General features: G+C 41.1%; 4 protein-coding genes and 1 pseudogene across 5 annotated transcripts; 1 reads left to right on the top strand and 4 right to left on the bottom strand.

Annotated features, from left to right (window-relative positions):
- Nucleotides 1-5782: 5782 nt before the first annotated feature.
- Nucleotides 5783-7607, bottom strand: LOC146715189 (zona pellucida sperm-binding protein 3-like; annotated as a pseudogene).
- A 564-nt stretch (nucleotides 7608-8171) lies between these two features.
- On the top strand, nucleotides 8172-9509 carry ufsp1 (UFM1-specific peptidase 1). Its single transcript, XM_085451620.1, has one exon. The coding sequence runs from the start codon at nucleotides 8299-8301 to the stop codon at nucleotides 9055-9057; it is 759 nt and encodes a 252-aa protein (XP_085307746.1). The 5' UTR covers nucleotides 8172-8298; the 3' UTR covers nucleotides 9058-9509.
- A 124-nt stretch (nucleotides 9510-9633) lies between these two features.
- Nucleotides 9634-11703, bottom strand: LOC146715187 (endonuclease domain-containing 1 protein-like). Its single transcript, XM_085452799.1, has 2 exons — nucleotides 11276-11703; nucleotides 9634-10215 (listed from the first exon to the last, which is right to left on the bottom strand). The coding sequence occupies exons 1-2, from the start codon at nucleotides 11597-11599 to the stop codon at nucleotides 9634-9636; spliced, it is 906 nt and encodes a 301-aa protein (XP_085308925.1). The 5' UTR covers nucleotides 11600-11703.
- Nucleotides 11704-12373: 670 nt separating this feature from the next.
- LOC146715186 (endonuclease domain-containing 1 protein-like) lies at nucleotides 12374-14119 on the bottom strand. Its single transcript, XM_085452798.1, has 2 exons — nucleotides 13829-14119; nucleotides 12374-13708 (listed from the first exon to the last, which is right to left on the bottom strand). The coding sequence occupies exons 1-2, from the start codon at nucleotides 14117-14119 to the stop codon at nucleotides 13115-13117; spliced, it is 885 nt and encodes a 294-aa protein (XP_085308924.1). The 3' UTR covers nucleotides 12374-13114.
- Nucleotides 14120-15094: 975 nt separating this feature from the next.
- Nucleotides 15095-22152, bottom strand: LOC146715185 (endonuclease domain-containing 1 protein-like). 2 transcript variants are annotated; one of them, XM_085451619.1, is made up of 3 exons: nucleotides 21713-22152; nucleotides 18721-19034; nucleotides 15095-17465 (listed from the first exon to the last, which is right to left on the bottom strand). In XM_085451619.1, the coding sequence occupies exons 1-3, from the start codon at nucleotides 21801-21803 to the stop codon at nucleotides 16845-16847; spliced, it is 1026 nt and encodes a 341-aa protein (XP_085307745.1). In that variant the 5' UTR covers nucleotides 21804-22152; the 3' UTR covers nucleotides 15095-16844. The 2 variants fall into 2 exon arrangements, with proteins under 2 accessions (XP_085307745.1, XP_085307744.1); XM_085451618.1 differs by lacking the exon at nucleotides 21713-22152 and having other exon boundaries at nucleotides 18721-20429.
- Between the last annotated feature and the right edge of the window lie 52 nt (nucleotides 22153-22204).

Raw genomic sequence — 22204 nt, 5'->3', positions numbered from 1 at the left:
GACATATTCAACCTGTCCTTGGCCCACGCTGTGGTACCGGCCTGCTTCAAATCCACCTCCATCGTCCCGATACCCAAAAACTCCAACCCATCTTGCCTCAATGATTACCGCCCAGTAGCACTCACCCCCATCATCACTAAGTGCTTAAGCAGCTGGTCCTAGCACACTTCAAATCCTGTCTCCCCCCAACCCTGGACCCCCACCAATTCGCATACCGCCAGAACAGGAGCACAGAGGATGCAGTCTCCATCGCACTGCACTCTGTCCTCTCACACCTGGACAACAACAATACCTACGCCAGAATGCTGTTTATAGACTTCAGTTCAGCATCAATACAATCCACCCCTCACAACTCATCAGGAAACTGACAGACCTGGGCATCAGTTCCCTCATCTGCAAATGGTTACTGGACTTCCTGACCAACCGCCCCCAACATGTCCGGCTGGATAACCGCTGCTCATCTACCATCACAATGAACACCGGTGTACCACAAGGCTGTGTGATGAGCCCTTTCCTCTACTCCCTCTTCACCCACGACTGCAGACCTGCTGATGGTTCCAACACCATCATTAAGTTTGCAGATGACACCACGGTGATTGGCCTCATCAGTGACAACGATGAGGCCGCCTACAGGGAGGAGGTGGATCGTCTGGCTGAGTGGTGCGACAGAAACAACCTGCTGCTTAACACCGAGAAGACCAAGGAGCTCATCGTGGACTACAGGAGGAATGCTGACCCACATCCACCCATCCACATTAAGGGGACGGCTGTGGAGCGTGTGAGCAGCTTCAAGTTCCTGGGAGTCCACATCTCCAAGGATCTCACCTGGACGACCAACTGCTCCAAGCTGGTCAAGAAGGCTCACCAGCGCCTCTTCTTCTTGAGGACTCTGAGGAAGAACCAGCTGTCCTCAGACATCCTGGTGAACTTCTATCGTTGCACCATCGAGAGCATCCTGACCAACTGTATAACAGTCTCTTACGGGAACTGCTCTGCCTCGGACCGGAAGGCGTTGCAGAGGGTCGTGAAAACTGCCCAGCGCATCACCGGAGCACCACTTCCTGCCATAAAAGACATCTACAGGAAGCGGTGTCTGAAAAGGGCTGGGAAAATCATCAAAGACCCCTTTCACCCATCACATGGACTCTTCACCCTCCTGCCCTCTGGGAGGCGCTACAGGAGCCTCCGGACTAAGACCACCAGGTACCGGAACAGCTTCTTCCCCACAGCTGTCAGACTCCTGAACTCTGCCTCCTGACATCTGACCCACGTTAACACATGGACTGAACATACACACACACACAATGGACAACTGTACCCTCAAACACACAATAATAACATGGACTGAACCACCACTCACAACCACTAGCACTTTATACAGCCTCTGTAGGAATTATCCACATATCTCACTTATCTTAACTGCACTACTGTATAGCTCTGTGTAAATAATCATTCTGTACATTCGATAATCTTTAATCCTACAACTGTTTACAACTTGCATAGTTCCCATTTCTGTATAACTGTATATCTCAGATTTCTGTAAAGTTATTTATCTCATATTCTGTATAGTTTTTCATATTTATATCCTGTTCATGTCACGGTTCTGGGTCCGTTGGACCCAGTATTTTGAGTTTATTGTGTTTTGATTTAAGTTTGCATCAGGGATTGTGTTCTTGTTCTCTTGTCGTGTTATGGTAATGTTTATGTCTATTATTAGAGTTCCATGTTTCTGTTTATGTGGGTTTAGTTTCATATGTCATTTCAAGTCTGTCTCTGTCTAGTCTGTGTCTTAGTAAAGTGTGTTTTGTTTCCTGTTTTATTGTGAAGGTCTGCGTCTCATGTGAGTGTGTTCAGTTTTACCTTTGTCTCGTCTTGTTGATTATTCCCAGCTGTGTCCACCACCTGTGTGTAATTCCCCTGTGGTTCTCTGTATATTTAAGTCATGTCTTCCGTCATTGTTGTTGCTGGTCCGTCTGTGTTTCCACCCTGCCTCATCTGTGTGTTTCCCTGCAGTCAACCATCATCTGTTTCCGCCCGCTCTCATTCAGGTTTGTGCTTTGTTTCCCAGTATAGTTTAGTTCTCCGTGTTGCCGTTTGCCTCTCCTTTTGTGTTCAATAAATCACCTTTTACACCTTCACGACTGCCTGCGTGTGGATCCTCCTTTTCCTCCTCCGCACGGCTCCTCTCACTCGCCGTGACAGTTCATATCCTGTACATAGCTTGTACTCACTACAGCCTGTACATACTTATAGTTATAGAATATTCACAACATACTTCATACCGTGTACATTATAACATACCATAATAGACCCATTTCTGTAATATACTCACATATCTATATTATTGCTAATATATATTGTAATATATCTATATCACTAAAGCACTTCTGGATGGATGCAAACTGCATTTCGTTGCCCTGTGCATGTGCAATGACAATAAAGTTGAATTCTATTCTATTATTTACTACATTTATTTAAATCCAGTAACCTACAGCAGAGGTTTCTAACTTTTGTCATCCAAGTTCCCACACAGATGGACTTGAGTGGCCTTTTATCCTTAAAAAAACCCATTATTTGATCTAATTTAAAATGCATTTTAAAACTCTTTTTAAACATGATCTTAGCTATTCATTGGCTTAATCTGTAGATTTACTGCTATCTGTTACTTTCAGCTTTTTTTCCTACCTATTCATTTCCAAACCCCTTTTAGTCTGCCTCTCAGTACTAGTGTACTTCTGTGCCTGGTTGGGAATCGCTTCCCTCCACACAAAAAGATGCCTATCATTCTGGACATCACGCTGCTTTTGGACATTCAGGTCACTGTCTGGTTCATGTCGTCTCATCATACAAACAAAGACTGAAATCTGCTTAACCTGTGTATAAAACACTGATAAGATGGACCAACAAGGCAAAGAAGGAACTTCAAGTTTGCTTTGACTACACAGACTAGGTCGTCTTTGATCCTGCAGCCACTGACCCCTATGAGGTGACTGACACCGTGACCTTACATATCAGCTTTCGTGAGGATGTGTGCATTCTCACTACAATGAGACGTGTCTACCACAGTGACAAGCTATGGTCTCCTGAGCTGAAGGTCATCCATGAGGTCAGGGAAGAGGCCCACAGAAGACAATGCAATCTGAGCAGCTACGCAAAGCTCCTGTGCCAAGCCATAAAACTGGAAAACAGCTAGACTGAAGCATTTTTGACAACTGGTCAAAACTGTCCTTTTCTAACATTTAAATTAGTCACTGACCTCAGAGCGTTTTACGACAGGTTTGATATGTCCATCCAAAGATAAAGATGCAGCAAACATTAAGCTGTAACACACTTTCAAACATCTGGAGTCTCCAACAGACTCAATTAGCACAGCTGCCCTCCACATCTGCTTCCTCTTTACAGTATTTTTACCCCATACAAGACTCTGTACAGCTTCTGAAGTTGACCAGTGACAGCGTGTCTTTCAACAAGGCAGCGTATAGTAAGATAACATCAAAAGACAAATGAGAGACTAGTTAGAGAAATAATAAGAAAGATGCCAGAGAGAGTTCAGACTGTGATGATGAAAATAGTCATGGCAGTTATTGACTTTCAAGCTCGTTAGAATGGTCTCTGTTTTATATGGTGTTTACACGTGTTTGCCAAAGTTTCAATAAATCGCTGCACCTATTTCCCATTTTCCTAGCTAAACATAAAAAGAGGGGTTGCTCAACACTTTTGCACAGTGCTGTAGACCAGGGGTGTCCAACTCCAGGCCGCGAGGGCCAGTGTCCTGCAGGTTTTAGATATCACCCTGGGTCAACACACCTGAATCAAAGGATTACTTCATTACCAGGCCTCTGGAGAACTTCAAGACATGTTGAGGAGGTAATTTAGCCAATTAAATCAGCTATGTCGGATCATGGACACATCTAAAACCTGCAGGACACCAGCCCGCGAGGCCTGGAGTTTGACACCTGTGCTGTAGACCATCTGGAGATTTAGTAGACTTAATTTGAGGAAGTTAAAGTTAACTTTAAAAATCAACTATTAACAGTTACAAACATAAAAAAAAATCTACAATACTGCACTAAAGAGCCTCATTTCAGGTATTTCATTCACAAAATTATTCCTTTACAAAAGAATAACATTGCTCTGAGATCTGTGACACAAGTTAAGTTATTCTGCATGAGAGAAAGGAGAAAACATCCCTGGTCCACAACCTCCCTTTGTCAATTTTATTACATTAATATAATAGATTATATTCAGGGATAGAACCAGGTGTAGTGTTGCAGTGATAAGATCACACAGCTCACTGTGGTTTCCCATTTGGTCCTTAATGTTTCCTTTTAAAGGACTAGATTAGTGTTTCCACTGCATATGGCATGTAATGAATCACTAATCACGCCTTTAAAAGTTTGTTGATTTTACCCCAAAATATGGATTTAATTGTTCCCATCCCACCCCCACATGCTGTACTTGTATTGTGCTTTATTAAATAGCTCAGGGTAAAGACCTGTTATAATCAGTGTCTCCAGCTCATCTCAGCAGGGCACTGAACATGCCAACTGACATTGTGAATACCATTATGGCAGGGTTGTCCAACTCCAGGATTCGCGGGCTGGTGTCCTGCAGGTTTTAGATGTGTCCTTGATCCATCACAGCAGATATAACGGCTAAATTGCCTCCTTAACATGTCTTGAAGTTCTCCAGAGGCCTGGTAATGAAGTAATCCTTTGATTCAGGCATGTTGACCCAGGGTGATATCTAAAACCTGCAGGACACTGCCCCTCGAGGCCTGGAGTTGGACACCCCTGTATTATGGTATTTTGTGAGAAAAGAAGCAAGAAGTGCTTGCCTCTGCTCCTCACATAGATAAGATTTGTTAATTTGTCTATTTTCAGGGGAAAAAATAGATTATTGATGTTATAGAAAACACAGCTCCAAAAAGACCGCTCTGGGTATACATTTTTACAATTAAATGAATTGATCCATAGGAAAACCACTTCATTATCAGTGTTATTCATTGTTCAGCTCCTCAAGTTTGTCTCAAGAGTACCTGTACCTACCTAATTGTGCAGCTAAAAAAGGGGTTTTCAGCGACTGACAGAGATGTGAACAGGGCCAACTGTCTTGTCAGCCTCGTCCTTCGTTTCTGTCAAAAACATGTACAATTCTTGGAGACATGAACTTATTTACATTAATCTGAAGGTTAAAAATGTCAGCTTAATGTCTAAATAGGCACAATGGCAACTATTGTAAGCAATCCTAATAGATTAATGAATGTTTGGATATTTCTTGTGATGGCCCTTAAAGCAATAACACAAACTGAATGTTTCAGAAAGCAAACCGGCCTCATACATTACATCACCTGATGTACAGTCTAATGTCATACTCACCACATCTTTCTCCATCACTGTTGTCTGAATGAAGCTGTGAAAGAAATTAAGGTAAAGGGACCTGTCTAAATGCTGTCACTTTAACAAATTCCTGAACACACCAGTAGTACAGATACTATATTGCATTTAGAACAACTGGTAAAAATAACCTCAATGATTGTGTATATTGTGTTTGTAAAGGGATGTCCAACCTGTCTCCAGCTGAGTCGTGTGTCACCAGCAGACAGGTTAGAGCAGCATTCACACAGGTCACTGTCTCCCTCTGTCGTACGCTGGCTGAACAAAAGACACATGCTGACCTTTAGATGGGAAACTACACCTTTAACAGTACATCTCTCATCAGTGGATGTGACCTGAGATGAAACTGACAAGTATGAAGATATGAAACTGCAATGTTTAAAATTTTAGAAGCCTAAACTGAAGGTGGGCCTGTGAAAGAAGCAGGTTTTTTTCAAGCTTGCTATGTAAGCTTTGTTTCAAAGTGGCCATAAGATGGCAGCTGATGAACATCTTTAAACAGAAACATTAATTAAGCACACTAGTCCAATATTTAATTCAACAATATTACAGTTCTTCCCTAACGTTTTCTACACAGGCAGTAATTTAACCTTTTTTGTAATTTAACCTCTGTACACCACCTCAGTGGATTTTGAATCAAACACTAAAGATGTGACTGAAGTGCAGACTTCAGACTGACTGACGGGTACAGTTTCAAGACCACTGATGATGGGTTCTATACTTCAGGATTTTTATTCACATATTAAATAGAAACCTTATATTTAAATCTATGTTAGTTTGTACTGTTAATGTTCAGCCTCTGATGCGGGTTTGTGTATAAAAATCCCTAGAAATATACACCTTTATAAAACCCTTTGAAGTGCACAAAGTCTGCACTTCAGTCAAATATTGACTGACTAAATCCACCATGGTGTCGTACAGACACAAAAAAAATACAAAAACTGCCAATTGTCCAACAAATTATAGAACGAGATGAGTTAAAGTCATTTATGGTAGAATGTAGATGGAAAGTCTGGCAGTAAACTGTCCATAAGACATGTGTAATGCAGGAGGACTGTATCAGACTTGGACATGATGTGTTTTGTGTTCTATTCACAAATGACTACAACTGTATTGACTTTTTTCTTATAGTCAAAAGAAAATACTCAGCCCTGATTTGTGATAAATCTGTAGCCTTGCAAGGAGAGAGGGTCAGGCTTCAATGTAGCTACGCAAGAGTCGACATATACAGTGACAGGAGGGTGCATCAGGGCCTCCACTCTGGCTTCTAAAAGCACTGCTTCCCCCTGCTGATACACTGTGGAACTACACTGAGAGGTGCACACATCTGTGGAACAAGTTTTCTTTCCAGTGCCTGCTTCATTTAGACTCCACATACAAACAATATCGCCAAACTAGAGAATGAATAAGACTTCAGTTTAACCTGCCAAGATATGAAGGGAGAACTGCTGCAGTCCAAAGACACTGACCGTGGATGTCATTGGTTCCCAGGTTAGGCTTAGTGGTTCTCGACTTACTTTTTGCTTCCTGTATTCACACAAAAATTACACACAGGTTATGCCAGTGTTTGTCATCATATAAACACACAGGCGTTGAACTCAGTTTAATCTGGACAAGTTTCTTGTTACTGTTAACCGTTTGAACCCTGCACTGTTGGTTTTCTATTCTAATCATTCAGCTTTTACTTTTACTCCACTAAAGTGACCAGCTTCGCTTATTTTGCCAGTGATACAATTTGTACCGTTAGCCAACAATTAAAAAAAAAATCAGCCATTTAAACTGTTTACAATTTAACTACTAGCTATAGTAACATAATTGATCAATTAACAGTATACAACAACACATTACATCATTCATATACTTTTAGCGAGCCGTATGATTTGCCCCCTTTCCCGCCGTTTATTGATCAATTATAGTAATTTATCTTCCTTTTAGATGCCATTTTCTGCCTTTTATCGGTTACGTTGAATTCAAACTTGCTCTTTTAATCCTTTAAGATACCAGCTGAGCTTATTTTTACACTGGACTCAGTCTCACATTCTCGTAGCCCTGCAGAGATAACCATTTCAGCTTCAGACACCGCTTCCTTTGGTCTGCAGGAGCTTTCCTGGGACAAGTTTTCTCCAAGTTGAAAACACTGGGGACTGAACGTCTGTCCTGGGAAAACTGATGCTTCTCGGCTATTCTCACTTTGTTTTCGCCGCATCGCATTTGAAGTGCTTTAAAGAGTTTCTACATTATTTTGGGGGCAAAACGCAGATATACCAAAACTACGAAAATGTAGGCGACACCGGTGTGTTTTCCCTGGGTAGCCATTGCCAAAGAGAAAACCCAAGGCCTGAGAAATAAACGTGGTTGTACACAGGTGTACTCCGCCGTGCTCTCGCGCGGTGGACCGTGGATTCTACTTTCAAAGACTGTGGGGGAAAATACAAACATTTTTATTCACGCTATACTTAATAAAAAACAGGTGCTACATTAAGCAATTTTGTTTTGGTGACCTTTTTTTTCTTGTCAACACACTGCATCCTAATTCTATTTTATCAGTACACATATGTGGAAATATTCATTTCAAGATAACGATATTTTCGCACACTCGAATATTTGTTTGTTTAGTAGTAGTAGCAGTCGTAGCCTACAGTAATTTCACTTTCAAACGACTGAAACCGGTGACTTTTTGTGTTTAGAAACAAAATGAAACGAAAAGACCGAAAGGCTCTTGAGGGCATAACTGTGAGTGGAACCAATGTCAAGACGGAACTCAGTTACTCCTCTTAGTGTTCCGTAGGGATAGTTATTGTAGCTGTACTTAGTAAGCGTCGGATGTTTTGAAACTGCTGACGAGTGTTTGGATGTTATATGTGTTTGTAAAAAATAAAAAAGGACAGAAAAGAGGAAAAACATGGATAAAAAGTCCGTGCCAGCGCCGTCAGAGGAAGAGATTGACTGGGGAGGAAGTGGAGCAGGAGGGAGCAAAAATTTACAAAAGGACAAAACTTTATTGAAGAATGTGCACACTGGTCTTCCTAATCCACCTTCGGGTGCTATAAAATGTTCTCTAATAAAAGGAGACTATCTCTACTTCCACTATGGATGCGATGGACAGGATGACAGAGGCTGGGGATGTGGCTACAGGACCGTTCAAACGCTGTCTTCGTGGATTTGTCATAACTGCTGTCCGCCTAAGAACCACTGCAGGCCGGTACCAAGCCTCCCCGAAATCCAGCAAGCGTTGGTAACAATGGGGGACAAAACCGACTCCTTTTCAGGCTCCAGGGAGTGGATAGGAACATTTGAATGCTCTCTAGTCCTCGATCATTTCTACGATGTTCCCTGCAAAGTGGTGCATGTCAGAGGCGGAGGGGCCGAGCTGGAGCATGTCGCAGTGGCTGAGCTCCATCAGCACTTTGAGAAGCATAACTCTCCAGTGATGATGGGAGGAGACAGAGACAACTCCTCAAAGGGGGTATTGGGGGTGTGGACCGGGGATAAGGGGAGCTATTTGCTGGTTCTCGACCCGCATTACTATGGATGTGACCTGGACAGGACAGAGCTGCAGAGGAGAGGGTGGGTGGCATGGAAAAGAGTATCATCTCTGGATCAGTCTTCATTTTATAATCTGTGTCTGCCACAGACTGCAAGACTGCTAAATGTGTTTTAGACATTCAGTATGGTTGTTTCAAAATGAGCTGCAGTGCCATCCTGTGGTTAAACTCATTAAAGCTCTTGAAGAGCAGCAGTACCAGTCGTATATGTTGGTTTTTGTTTTGTTTTTTTTTTTATTAGAAATTTGAGGATCAGTTAATTTCTTGGTCAAAACAGTGTGTTTGGCTTCTCAAATGTCTTCATTTTGTGTTTTTGTGAAAAATATTTTTCAGTATTCTACAGGCCTACATAGACCCTTGACAGCTGCTCATTTTTATTTCACATTTTGTGCACAAGATCATTTACTACAAATGCATGCGTCTCCTGATCATGCTGGATACACAAAGCCATCATAAACTGAGGAAAGTCTTGTGATCACCTACACATGATATGTGCTGGACAATGCTTCAATATGCACTGAGAAAGAGATCTGTACGCATGTAAACATATTAAATGAGACAAGCTTCATTTAGGCTCACTCAATTCTCCGTTTTATTCCTTCCATCATATAATTTAATTTGACATGACATCTGGGTTCCATTTATTTCTCGAGCTACATTTCTGCCAAGAGATCAAAAGATCACCTTTTATATCATTTATCTGATACACAATCTTTATAGAAAATCTGGAAGTTCTTGTCCACATCCATCCTCCCCTTGAGGAATTTCTCTAGGTTTTTGAGAGGAACCTCCACCATTTGGTTGTTGACACGATCATTTAGCCCATATGCACCAAAGACAGGGAACTTATAGCGCACAAAGTACGGCGCATTTTGGTCGAACTCGGTGCAGCAGTAGGCCGACCACATGTACTCGGGCACAGCTACCCGGTCCTGGTTGTTGCGACGGATCGTGTGTCCAGAAGTGGTGACCCCGGTGATCACAAAGGCTTTGCCGCGGCAGTAGTTGTTGAGGCGCTTTCGGACGATGTCTCGGTGTTCCGCCCAAGGACCCATGTTGAACTCCCTGATCTGAGGCACCACATTCGTCAAGGTGTAGGTGGACGCCTTGTCTAGAGGGTCAGCCTGATGCTCATCGGGATTTAGTTGGCCGCGTTCATACTGAACCACATCGGCGTAGTCCTCCAGGACTGCCTGGGAGTCCTCAAAGTTCATGTGCATGTTTGCAGACTGGGGGAAGGGCTCCATGTTACTGCTGCTCTTTTCTGAGGCCAACTATGGAGAGAGAGAAAATAAAAAGCAAAGTAGTTTTACTCACAGTTTGCACACTCATTTTTTTCTGGGAATGGTGCAAAGACTCATGGGAATAGAGATGATATGATGGTATTGTTTGCTTGTGCGACTGTTTAAATAGACCAGTAGTTGTCCAATAACTCAGTGGAAATGTGAATAAGCTCATATCTTGTCACACTTATACAAATATAGGAGACAAAACTCATGGTATGTGGGCAAAGAGTTGAAGTTATACTTTTAAAAAGATAATCTGTTTATGAAGATTAACCCCAACCTGACACACCAGATGGCTGCCTCTCCCTTAGCCTGTTTCTGTCGGAGGTTTCTTCCTGCTAAAAGGGAGTTTTTTTTCTTCCCACTGTCTCCAAGTGCTTGCTCTTCGTCTGATTGTTGGTCTTTACCTTACAGTATAAAGCAGCTTAAGGCAACTGTTATTTTGATTTGGCTCTATATAAATAAAACTGAATTAAAATAGGAAGACAAAAACAGTATAACAGCATCCAAAGGGTTGAGAGTCAGCTACTAAAGCTTACAATAAGCGCAGCCATGAACTGTAAACTCTGTTGTAGTTTACACAAAGCACCGTTAAAAGTTGACAAATCTAGCTGCCAGTGCTTTTCTGCAATTAAACAGCCACTTCTTACAGAAAAGAAACGAGCTTTTGTCATTTTTAGAGAAAAATGCCAAATTTGCATAAATGGTAATGGCAACACTATCTCAGTGAAATAGCACACAGAGCTAATAAAGCAGCTTATCTCAGCTTTACATTGTTTCTATTACAGTAGCATAGTTGCTGCAGTTCTTTAGCTGCTTGTTAAGAAACATCAGGTGATATTGCCTTTACACTTCCAAAAATGTCAAGAAATCTCCAATGACTGCATGTGAATAGATACAGAGTACTGTGAATATATGGTATATATAGTGTGAATAGTATTATGTCAGATATATAGCACACTGTATGGGCAAACATGCAAAATTGAGAATGAAACCAGGCTTCTGTTTTATTTGTTTCATCCTTGACTGAGCTCGCAAGCACTCTCACCTGAGGCTCGAACATCCAAGGGAAATCCACCTTCTTCTCCCCGTCTGACTTCTTGAATGTATAGGCTGAGTAGATGGGGACGTGTTTGTGTGAGTCGTACAGGGTGACATAGCGGGGTTTGTCCTCATACCGCTGGCAGATCTTCTTAAAGGAGTTGCTGAGGTATCCTCGTGGTGGTGTTCCCATAAAGAGAGAGTCCTTGCAGCGCTCCGCATGGTTGAAGTCTCCCACAACTCCTGCCTGGGACACTTCAAGCAATCCACACATTAGGAAGATCATGGCAGCTGCCGTTGCTAAGGCCCAATTTGTAAATGTAGGTATCATCACTGCAGCTTTTTTTTCTCAGCAGCTCTCTTTTGTGTCTTTTTAGATGTGTCTTCTCTTGCTAATGTGTCTCTAATTCACCTGTGACACACCACTGCAATCTACTACTGCCTAACAAGTACAGCCTCTGTCCCAGCTCTATCACACCCCACATTTCCCTTCATGCCTCACCTGCACTTCAAGCGAGCAATTCTCTCATTGTAAAGGCTTTTCCATATATTCAAATTCCCACGAGTGTCGTAGCAGTAGTTATCAGTCACTGAGAGCATTTTATTACTGTAAAGTGCAGAGGACAAATGGCACTCACTTCAGACCTTCAATTCAAAAATAGCCTTTCTTCCATCGTCGGCCTTGTTGCAGTGAATGAAGCTGAAGTTTAATGAAAGAGTAGAAATGGGAAACTCATGTTTTAAAGCCAGTTTTTGTTTAAAGTGTAGAAGGAGTCTTGCATTGGAGAATTTCCACATATCAAGTTTAGATTTTTCATTTCAGCAGCAAATTAAAAAGCTCTATCCCATCATGAGCTGGTGCTGTAACTTAATATGCATATGACGTCTGATGACAGGTTTCAAATTGCCCAGAATATGTCAAAAACAAAAGTTCAGAGACAGTTTCATTCAGTGGTTTATTCCTGTGAAATATATGAGAAAGTTACATTTTGTTACATTGCAAGAGTGTTTAAAGTACAGTATGGCCCCTCCCCCACACCTTTCCAACACGTGAACAACCTACTAATGTAAATCCTCCCCTCCCCCCCCCTCCTTGATAGCTGGCTATGCCTCTGCCTTCAAAGTAAAGGTTATGCAGAACAACAAAAAATACACGTGATATCCAGTGTCAGCAGATTTTATGACCCGCTTGGAAGCTTTTGTTTTACCTGATGTAACGTGTCATATAAATTACCATGCACAGTAGAAAAAGCACAGGTGTAGATAACAAAAGAAATTCTGGTTGCAAATTTCATGGATACTGTTAGCGATAGCTCACTGTCACACTGTTATAATTTAGCTGGATGTTTTGTTGGCACATGATGGCACCTCATTTTACTTACAAACACCGCAAAGATCAGTGACAAATTAAAGGAAAAATTAGTAACCTGTATATCTCTTTTATGGTTTGGATTCATCTGTCCTCTTTGAAGGGGCACTGCAAGTTAAAAGAAACTTTTCTATGATTGCAACATTTTATTCTGATGGGTGTGGTCTCCTCTATGATGACAGTGCCCCAATCCAGAGGGCATGAGGATTACTGAATGGTTTGATGGGTATCAATTTAAAGCAGTTCATAGATTATGGCCTCTGTAATAACAGGATTAAAACCCAATTGAATAATCACAGGACAAAAAATCATAAAAACACCAAATAATAAAGGGAATAAAAAAGATACAGGAACGTCTGTTGAGAGATTGATGTTCCAGAGACCAATGAGAAGGTACACTGGCACTCTTCTGGTAGGACTACTTTTTTTTGTCTTTCTTTAATTTGTCAAATGTTGAAATATCTCTAAATATTTTCCCTATGCAGTTTTCTCAGGTGCTTGTATGGAACAGTCGCCCACAAAGATCTGAAAGTTCTGGCTTACAAATTCTGTCTTCTTGAGAAACTCCTCCAGTTTCTGGACGGAGACTTCCACCATGTCATTGTTCTCATCCTCGTTGAGGCCATAGTAAGCAAAAGATGGGAATTTATAACGGTTCATAAAAGGTGTGTTGTGGTCATAGTCAACACAGCAATATGCTGACCACAGGTAGGTGGGAACTGCAATGCGGTTCATGTTTTCCCGGCGGATCATCTTGCCAGAGGTGGTGACCCCGGTGACAATGTGCGCCGTTCCACGACAGTAGTTGTTAAGCCTTTTGCGGATCATGTGTTCCTGTTTGTCCCAGATTAGGTTGTTGACTTCAGGCACCACGGGTACCACATTGGTGAGGGTGTAGGTAGCTGCTTTGTCGTCAGGTTCATTCTGATGCTCGTCCGGGTTGAGCGTGCCGCGCTCGTAAAGGATGGCATTTGTGTAATCGTCAAGAACAGCTTGGGCATCTTCAAAGTTCATGTGCACGTAACTCCGTGGAAAGGGCTGCATCTCGTCTGTTTCAGAGGATGTGGACAGCTGTGCAGAGAGACAGACCCACAGCAAATGAGGGCATGAGCATGACTGAATGCGATTACATGACTACGCAACAAATTCTTACGCACATTTCAAAGCAGGGAACTTTCTAGTTTTCTTTACCTGAGGTTCGTACATCCAAGGGACATCCATACATTTCTCCCCTTCTGAGCGTTTAAATATGTAGGCAGAGTAGATCGGTATATGGTCCACAGTGTTGTACAGAGTCACGTAGCGTGGCTTTTTGTTGTAGTACTGACAAATGAACTGGACGGAGTGGTGTTCCAGTCCTCTCGGTGGCGTTCCCATGTAGAGGAATTCTTTGCACTCTGGAGAAAGCTCTTTTTCCACTTTGCCTATCACTGCTAACATTATGCTGAAAAGTAGAAAAGCTGTCTGTGCCCAAGCTGCCATAGCTAGGAGGGATCCTGAAGCCACTCTGGTAACAAGTTAAAGCTGTTAAATAGTATGTTAGGTATATTTTTGAGCTCTGCTACAAATGACTGCGTGCGTCTTTATGCTCAGTAAAACAGCTCATACACATTTCCCACTCTGCTCTCTGTAATCTGGCCTCAGTATGCAAAGTAATGCCATCTTTATACCTTATCATATCCACCCACAGCTGGCGAAACAGGGACTATGGCCAATGGTGCCTCACACTGGTTAGAGTAATGTTATTTCTTTGAACACATCCTCCCAGATGGTCAAGCATTTATCAAAAACACAAAGCTATACTTGCAATTTTAAAGTGCCTTGGGTTTTTAAAGACCGTTGTGCGTCATTATGAACTTTATATTTGCTACCAATGAAGTGTATACTCTACTCTACTACTACTGATATCACTGACAAATGCAGAAAAAATACAAGTTAAGTATATCAGGGTTACATTAACGTACATTTTTGTGTGTGTACACTCATGTTGTTAAAAACCCACCATCTGCCTGTTCTGCACAGCCTCATTTTTAACAGGCACGGTCACATGTATACAGTGAGTGTATCCTTACAGCCATCCTTTTTTTCAAAGTAGTAACTATTAATCGCTGCATGTGATGCCTTTAAGGTACATGTGTAAGGTTTGGGTTTTTTTCTTTTTACAGAAACATGAGTTACACTCTCGCCTAAGGATGTAAATGCTGCAAGTACAGAATGCAGACTACTAAAATGACTACAATTGCTATGATATGATCATGGCTGCATTCTATGTTATCAAGACTGTTATGACTGTTGGTAGCTGTAGAATTCCCACAGAGCTGCATAAACTTGCTAACAGCTATCTCAGCCCCACAGTTATTAATTCTAACTGCCTCAAAAATAATAACTTGCAGCACAACAACAGGGTAGTAACATGAAAGAACTTTTATTTGCAAAATTAAGAGATTACTAAAATAAAATACAGAATAAAATACATTATAAATAAAATACAGAATGATTGTGCCACAAAAGAGGCATATCCTGAGATATCATTAAAACCAGCTTATTTGTGTCCTCTGTAATGGACATTTGTTTTTGGTCTATAGCTTTTCACTCATTTGAGCTTGTCCTGATGTACTAAATAGAGGAAATCCTGGGCTTTCCATTGATATCTCATGTGTTTGGGTGGCCCCTTTTAGCTCCAAAGAGGAAGGAAATCACAAAAAAGTTCAAAGTTCTTCTCAGGAAGATATAACAAAATCAAATACGTGATTGTGACCAAATGCATATTTTCAACACTTTCCAGACATAGAAGCACTCATTTTTTCCAGCAGCAATATGTGACATGCTGTTTTCTATCTGCTGGTCATCCTGTGAAATGCAAAATAATGAAACATTTTTGGATAAAGACAGAATATAAGTTAAAGATACTCGTGGTTGCTCAGTTCTTATATATGGCTATAATTTTCTTTCCATGGAGGAATTTCTGAAAATTGTATTTTACTATATAAATAAGTGCACATTTGAGCTTTATTTCTTCAGCATTACCATATACAGCACAGGTCAGTAACAGTCAAATTCTTCTCCGTCACCTAGATCAAAAATGAGGTAGAATATTTAAGCACAATGTTTTAAATTTGGTTTGAACATCTGGACTCTGAAATTGAGCACTTTAGAGTTCATAATACAAATAGAGTCGAGGAGAACAATAGGTGGGATAAAGACAAAGATGTGGACAAATTACAAGTCAGGTCATTTTGGCTTGAATGTATTCAGTTTAAGTGCAGGAAATTTTAACAGCTATGGCAATTACCCCAGGAAGGATTTAATAAAGATGCCATTGGGTTCATAATTTGTTTCCATAAAGGCAAGATTAATAAATTGTAACAATTCAATGGCTCTATTCCTTTCTAACTGAATTATACTTTAATTTATTCAATAACATGTGAAGCAGGATTGCTCAACACTGTAAAGTTGGCTTAGTCTTGTTTTTGCAATAGATGCATTTCAACATTCCTGCATTACTCTGCATCCTGTTAAAAAGTCTGCAACTTTTTTTCATGTGTGAAACCCTTTTTTATTGCCAGTGTGTGAAACAGACTGCAATGTGACTTTAAAATATACTGTTTGTTAATTTCTGTGTTGCCTCTAAGAGCCTGTGAGTGAGACAAGGACATGACTATTATGGTCACAATGCCTCTCCTCAGCTCCCAAAGATAGCACTGACCAGCTTTAGCTAAGTATAGCATACAAATGGACTCAAAATAGAAAACCTTAGCAAGCAAGCAAATTAGCATTAGCCAGCGAGCTGCCAGTTTCTCCATAAAAGTAGGGTAAGCTAACACTAGCCAGAAAGCTAATGGCTAGTTTTATCTAATGAAGCCTGTCTATCTGTAGGACAAAAACAGCAGAGAAAGCAGGACAGACTTCAAGTCAATTATAAAGTTTTTCTAAAACCAAGTCATCTTTCTTAAAACACCTCTGGGTAGTTGTTTGGGCTTTTAATTTGATTCATTAATTGCTAAACATTAACTTTAACAAAATAATTGTCAGATTTTTTTAAGTGGTTAAAAACACTGAAGAATATTTTTTAGAAAACATGTTTTCCTTTTATTCAGGTTTTCTCTGAGCTGGCTCATGTTAGCTAACACTAGCTTGGCTACTAACTGCAAGCTAGCTTTTGACAAAATACTGTTTTTCATGTAGAAGATCAACTATGAAAATTCCATCATACTAAAACATTGGTAAGGTCTCTCTTCTTCTTTAAGGGATTTTCTGCCACACATCCCTTGTAGAATATGGCCATGTCACTGTCTATGTCAGTCTGGCTCCTTAAGAATGTCTCCAGAGTCTTTAGAGGTACCTCGACTACACTAAATCCAGCCTGTTCATTCAGCGCATAGCCGCCGTAGCTAGGGAACATAAACCTCACTTCATATGGTGAGTTATGATCAAACTGTGGACAGCAGTATGCCAGCCATAAGTGTTTTGGAATGATGAGACGGTCCCTGTTATTACGCTGAATGGCAGCCCCTGAAACAGTCACCCCTGTCACTACAAAAGATTTGCCGTGGCAGAAATTGTTGAGACGTCGGCGAACGATGTCTAAGTATGGGTTCCAAGAGGTTTCCAGGAAATCTGTGATCAGTGGAACTATGTTGGTCAGGGTGTAAGTGGAGGATTTGTCATCTGGTTCTGCTTGGTGCAAGTCAGGGTTTAGTGGGCCACGTCGATATCCTACGGCATCCGTGTAGTCCTCTAAAACAAGCTGGCTGTCCTCGATCAGAGGGGGAGTCTTTTCACTCAGGGGAAGTGCCTTCATGTTACTACTCTCATCATTTGAAAGCAGCTGTAAGAAGAGGAAGTAAAAGAAACATGACATTTAGCAATTTTAAAGTCCTCAATCCACAGGCCAAGACACTTAAATAAGAGCAGTAAAGCCTGGAAGCATCTTAATCTAAGGCAGGTATTACACATCATATTTCACAGCCTGATTGTTTGTTCACATGACAGTTAAAAAAATATAGGTGTCAGATTCTTAATCCTGTGTTGCCAGATTCAGGTCAGCTTAAAAAAAAGAGCCAGATCCAGGAGGTCAGATGTACCTTACCATAACCCAACCAACCCTATTCTGGATGCCGAAACTGAACACACACACATCTCTCACACTAAAATATAATTGGAAAGCTGGTTGTCAGGGATACCAAAGTAATTATGGTTTATAATGACTCACATCAAATGAGCTAGAAAAAATAACTTGCCTTAAGTGTGCTATGGATGAATACAGTGAATGTGCTACAGAAGAAATGTTGAAGCTAGACATTGATTTTAAAGATGTTATAACATTAATATCAATGTTTTCTTTCACTAAAGTGATGAATAAGAATATGTATCAACATTCCAAGCTAGTCTTTTAAGTTATTAAATCATCATGATTGAGCGATTATTTCAACAGTACAATGCTGTCAAAGCTTAAAACACTCACAATATTGAGATATGTGCTTATTCAGACTTAGTGAAAACAGATGAAATACGGTGATTTATGTGAAATCAATATGTAGCAAGGAGCAACAATTAGTCAAATTCAGCGCCAGAAGGTATTTCTTTTAGCCTTGAGTCCAAGGCTGAACCAGAGCCAGAATACACCAAGCCTTAGCACTTGAGGCAATTTATTTCTTCTGGCCCATTGGATATGAGTCATTATAAACCAAACCTACTTTGGTAACCTAAGAGGCTCTGTTAATCAGCTTTCTTAGAATACATATTTAGCCAACACAAACAAGCTTCGACTTTAACTCTCATCTTTCAAACTGCCAAACTGTGTCTTTAAAATAGAGGTGTGTTTGAGGGCATGTCTGGGTGATTAACAGCTTATACTGTGCTGTTGGGTCTTTGGTAACAAGCACCAGACTGATTTGAAGTAAAATTAACTCATGTAAACTAAAGTAACTCTGGGAAAAAAATATAAAAATTCTAGTACCCGGTATATGCACTGTTCTTGTATAGATTAGATTTTTTAAACAAAATGTTATCATGCCCCAAAACATGTAACATCTCTTCAAAAAGTGGCAAGTTATAGCTACTGTGCTGCTCTGAGGCTCTACCTGAGGCTCATACATCCAGGGGGTGTCCATCCTCCTCTTCCCGTCAGACTTCTTAAAGATGTAGGCCGAGTAGAGGGGGAGATGGCGACTGCTGTCATACAGTGTGGCGTAGCGAAGTTTGTCTGCATATTTCTGGCAGATCCACTTGAGGCTTGTTCCTCTGATCCCTGCAGGCGGGGTCTGCATGTAGAAGAATTGGCTGCACTCTTTGAAGCTCTTGGACACAGTGGCGCTCACCAGGTGGGACGCCATCAGCAGGGTGATGGGGAATAAAGACGTGAAAAACAGATGCATCCTCACACAGCTGGAGTTGCCTGAAGAAAATATAACTGGGTTATTTCTTTATCGGGTCTGACATGTTTGCTATGGCTGTTGCGCACCAATAAAAGACCGAGAGACTCAGACTCCATACTCCGGTTCGGCTTAACGTGTCATCCTGTATCAGCATTTCCTTCAGCAGGCTAGTACAATGACAGCTGGACAGAGACGTTCTATGCAAAGCAGCAGTGGCTCAGGTTGGCCTGGTTGGCTGGATACCTCACTTATCTGGTTTAGTCATGCAAGTCTGCACCTTTCTACCTTTCTAAAAATTACATCACCATGTTCACTCTATAGGCTAGGCTTCCTACACCCGTGTGTTGTTGTAACTTTATATTTTCTATATTTCATGCAGCACATGGTCTTATCAGTATGCACTATGTAAAAATGTAAACTCCAAAGATACTGGACAACCTGGATGGATGATATGGATGTTGTACAATATAAAACGTTGGGGTGTTGTAAATGTAACTCAAAGCAGGACACAATGATTTACAAGTTACTTCCTCTTGAGTTTGCAACTAGTCATAGTAATGTACTTCTCTGACTTTACTTTATAATTTGTGTTATCGCAGTTCGTTTCTAAATTAGGATTCCTTAATATTAGAAATTTCCATTATCATGCTCCTGCACTGGTCGTCTCCTGTGGCCTAACACTTCTCTGAATCGAGGATGGGCTGGATTCATTTGAGCTCCTGAAGTCCTGTTCTTCTGTCAGTATTTAAGGACCAGCTCCACCACCAGATTGTCGTCTTCACTAGAGTGGTGATCCATCTCCTTGATGACCTTTGCATTCTCCAAGCACTGATGTCCTCTTTTTCTCAAATTCCTGTGACTCTCATGTGGCGGAAGAACAAACCATCTGCAAGATGCAATCACATCTCACCGTCAAGCTGGTCCATGTTTTCAGGAAATCCTTGCTTAAACACTCACCTCAGCAGCTGACTTGCCTGCCCATCCTCCAACAATTAGGAAAGCCTGCAGAGATCGGATCAGTGGCCCTACCCATAGTAAGCATCCTCACCACCTTCTGACACCTTTCATAAACAGCTCAGCATCAGATTCTGTCCGGACTGACTTTCTTTTCCTCTGTCCTAGGGTAATTCTACCAAGTAGCTGGCTCCATTCCCGTGGATCCGCAGTTCCTCTGTTTTTGCTCAATGCTCTACGACATTAAAGCCCCTTAACAGTCAAATACTCACTCTTGGGTCTTGCTTCAGAGTCTGTTGGTAATGGCTTTAAACGCCTTGACAAAAATCTCCGTAGCCAACAAACATAAAAACTCAATTTAATGTTTTGAAGTAAAAATTAATTCCTGGACTGTTAAAAACAACGGATTATATTTTACAGTGTTCTGTCTTCTGAGATTAAACACTATGTCTATATTAAATATACATATGCAGCATGTGAGGTGATGTAAAAGTGTAAATAACGCAACAAAATATCTAATTAACAATTGAATCACTTCCTGTCTGTAAAAAAAAATCTGAAGAATGAAATAATGTAATGTTTGGTTAGTAAAAATATCACTTTACATTGTACCACAGTGTTCTACTCTTACTTCCAGCTAATGTAACAATAACCTTTTCAGAAATGCTGAAATGGTCCAACTGAGAATAATAAACTCAGCCGGCTTCTTCCTGCACCTTTCATTCACAGCATCTCAAACAGTGCTGCTGGCTGTGTGCCACGAGGCCCACTTTCCTGCTTCACTAGCCAAGCTGAACGCTGCAAGAACAGCACCTGGGACCAGGCTAGCTGGACATGGCTTTGATGTGATTGCTGTGAAGCATAAGTGAGCCCATGTAACTGACATGAACATCTGGCAGCCTTCACAAAATCCTTCATAGGGGGAAACTCCAGAGGTGTTAGTGCGGTTGCAGAGAACTGGGTACGCCTGAACCCAGACATGAGCAATCATTCTGCATGAATCCAGTGTGGAATTCATAGGACGATGTAAAACCATGACAAGCTGGGACATGACCTGAAGACCAGAAAGACGTTAAGAATGAACTCTATCAAGACTGGTGATATTAAAGGTTGGGCACTTCAAAAAACAATTACGTTTCTGCAGACAGTTTGAGCAGAGGTTCAATAATGTGGTGGTAGTATAACTAAATTCCTCTGCTTAATCAAAGCCTTCAGAAACTTTAAGAAAAGGTTGAGAGGCAAACAATATACCACCATCTACAGCTGCAACATCCCCTACCAGCTGACTGGTAGAGGGTCCACTGTCTCTGTCAAGGGGGCCAGTGCCCACATGTTTTCCCAAACTGATGGTGTTATTAACCATCTGAACATTGTCCAATATGTGCTTCATTTGATTAACATTGAGTTGAAAACTATTTACTTTGCAATATATGGCATATTGGAATAAAATATTAGAGAATCCACCTCAAGAAAAGCTGATATTGTTTCAGTTTGTTTTTTAAACAAACTGAAGGTAATCCACATTCCATATTGAAATTTGCAACTAAGTGTTTTGATGACACTGAGATAATATGAGAAAATATTTATATGCAATGAAATTAGTCATCTTCAACCTGTTTTCTTTCCGCTGTCATACAACAATTAGAAGTTGTAAGATTTTTTTGTGCAAAATTATCATACATACTATTGTAACTATTATTCGTTTTTAGTTTTTAATAAACTACATTTCTGAAATTTACTTTACCAGCAACTGAAGAGGGCAGGACTGCTACTTTCATCTTCATTAATCCCCATTTAAACCATCCGGTTGTGTGCACACTTGTGCTGCTGTGCATTTAACAGCACCCTCTAACGACTAACTCCCACAACTACCGCCAGAAAAGCATTGCGCATGCTCAGTAAGTGTTTGCTGCCAGCACTGCGAGGCATACAATTCACTGTTGAAACAATATTTAACTGTGCTTTTACGCTCAACGCTACTGACAGCAGCGTTTGTGAATGCAAGTTGAATGGAAGTTAATTTCATTGCTATTCTGTGACTGTTGCCTCGCGAGTTTGCATTGCTCTGGCTGTGTTGTGCATTTAATACAATTGCGTGCTAACAAATGCTTTCGCTCGCCAGCTTACTGGCTAAATAACCCTTCCGGACGTTCTGCCTGTAAAAGCATCGCGGCGTGCAGTACACTCCAGTGTCCAGGCTGGTAAATAGGGGTGTGTTTGCCCTGCTACAGCATTG

The sequence above is a fragment of the Copadichromis virginalis genome, linkage group LG3 (genome assembly GCF_057382275.1).
Source record: "Copadichromis virginalis isolate Kocher_CV1m ecotype Utaka linkage group LG3, C_Virginalis_male_GT1.1, whole genome shotgun sequence".
Taxonomy (NCBI): domain Eukaryota; kingdom Metazoa; phylum Chordata; class Actinopteri; order Cichliformes; family Cichlidae; genus Copadichromis; species Copadichromis virginalis.
Note: the sequence above shows the minus strand (reverse complement) of the source record. Positions and strands in the feature narration are given on the sequence as shown.

Coding starts and splice junctions, on each gene's coding strand:
- ufsp1 (XM_085451620.1), top strand. CDS start 8,299: ATGGATAAAAAGTCCGTGCCAGCGCCGTCAGAGGAAGAGATTGACTGG.
- LOC146715187 (XM_085452799.1), bottom strand. CDS start 11,599: ATGATACCTACATTTACAAATTGGGCCTTAGCAACGGCAGCTGCCATG. Junction 10,216..11,275: donor CTTGGATGTTCGAGCCTCAG/GTGAGAGTGCTT, acceptor CTCTCTCCATAG/TTGGCCTCAGAAAAGAGCAG.
- LOC146715186 (XM_085452798.1), bottom strand. CDS start 14,119: ATGGCAGCTTGGGCACAGACAGCTTTTCTACTTTTCAGCATAATGTTA. Junction 13,709..13,828: donor CTTGGATGTACGAACCTCAG/GTAAAGAAAACT, acceptor CTCTCTGCACAG/CTGTCCACATCCTCTGAAAC.
- LOC146715185 (XM_085451619.1), bottom strand. CDS start 21,803: ATGCACAGCAGCACAAGTGTGCACACAACCGGATGGTTTAAATGGGGA. Junction 19,035..21,712: donor CCTGCCCTCTTCAGTTGCTG/GTAAAGTAAATT, acceptor TATTTTCTTCAG/GCAACTCCAGCTGTGTGAGG. Junction 17,466..18,720: donor CCTGGATGTATGAGCCTCAG/GTAGAGCCTCAG, acceptor CTCTTCTTACAG/CTGCTTTCAAATGATGAGAG.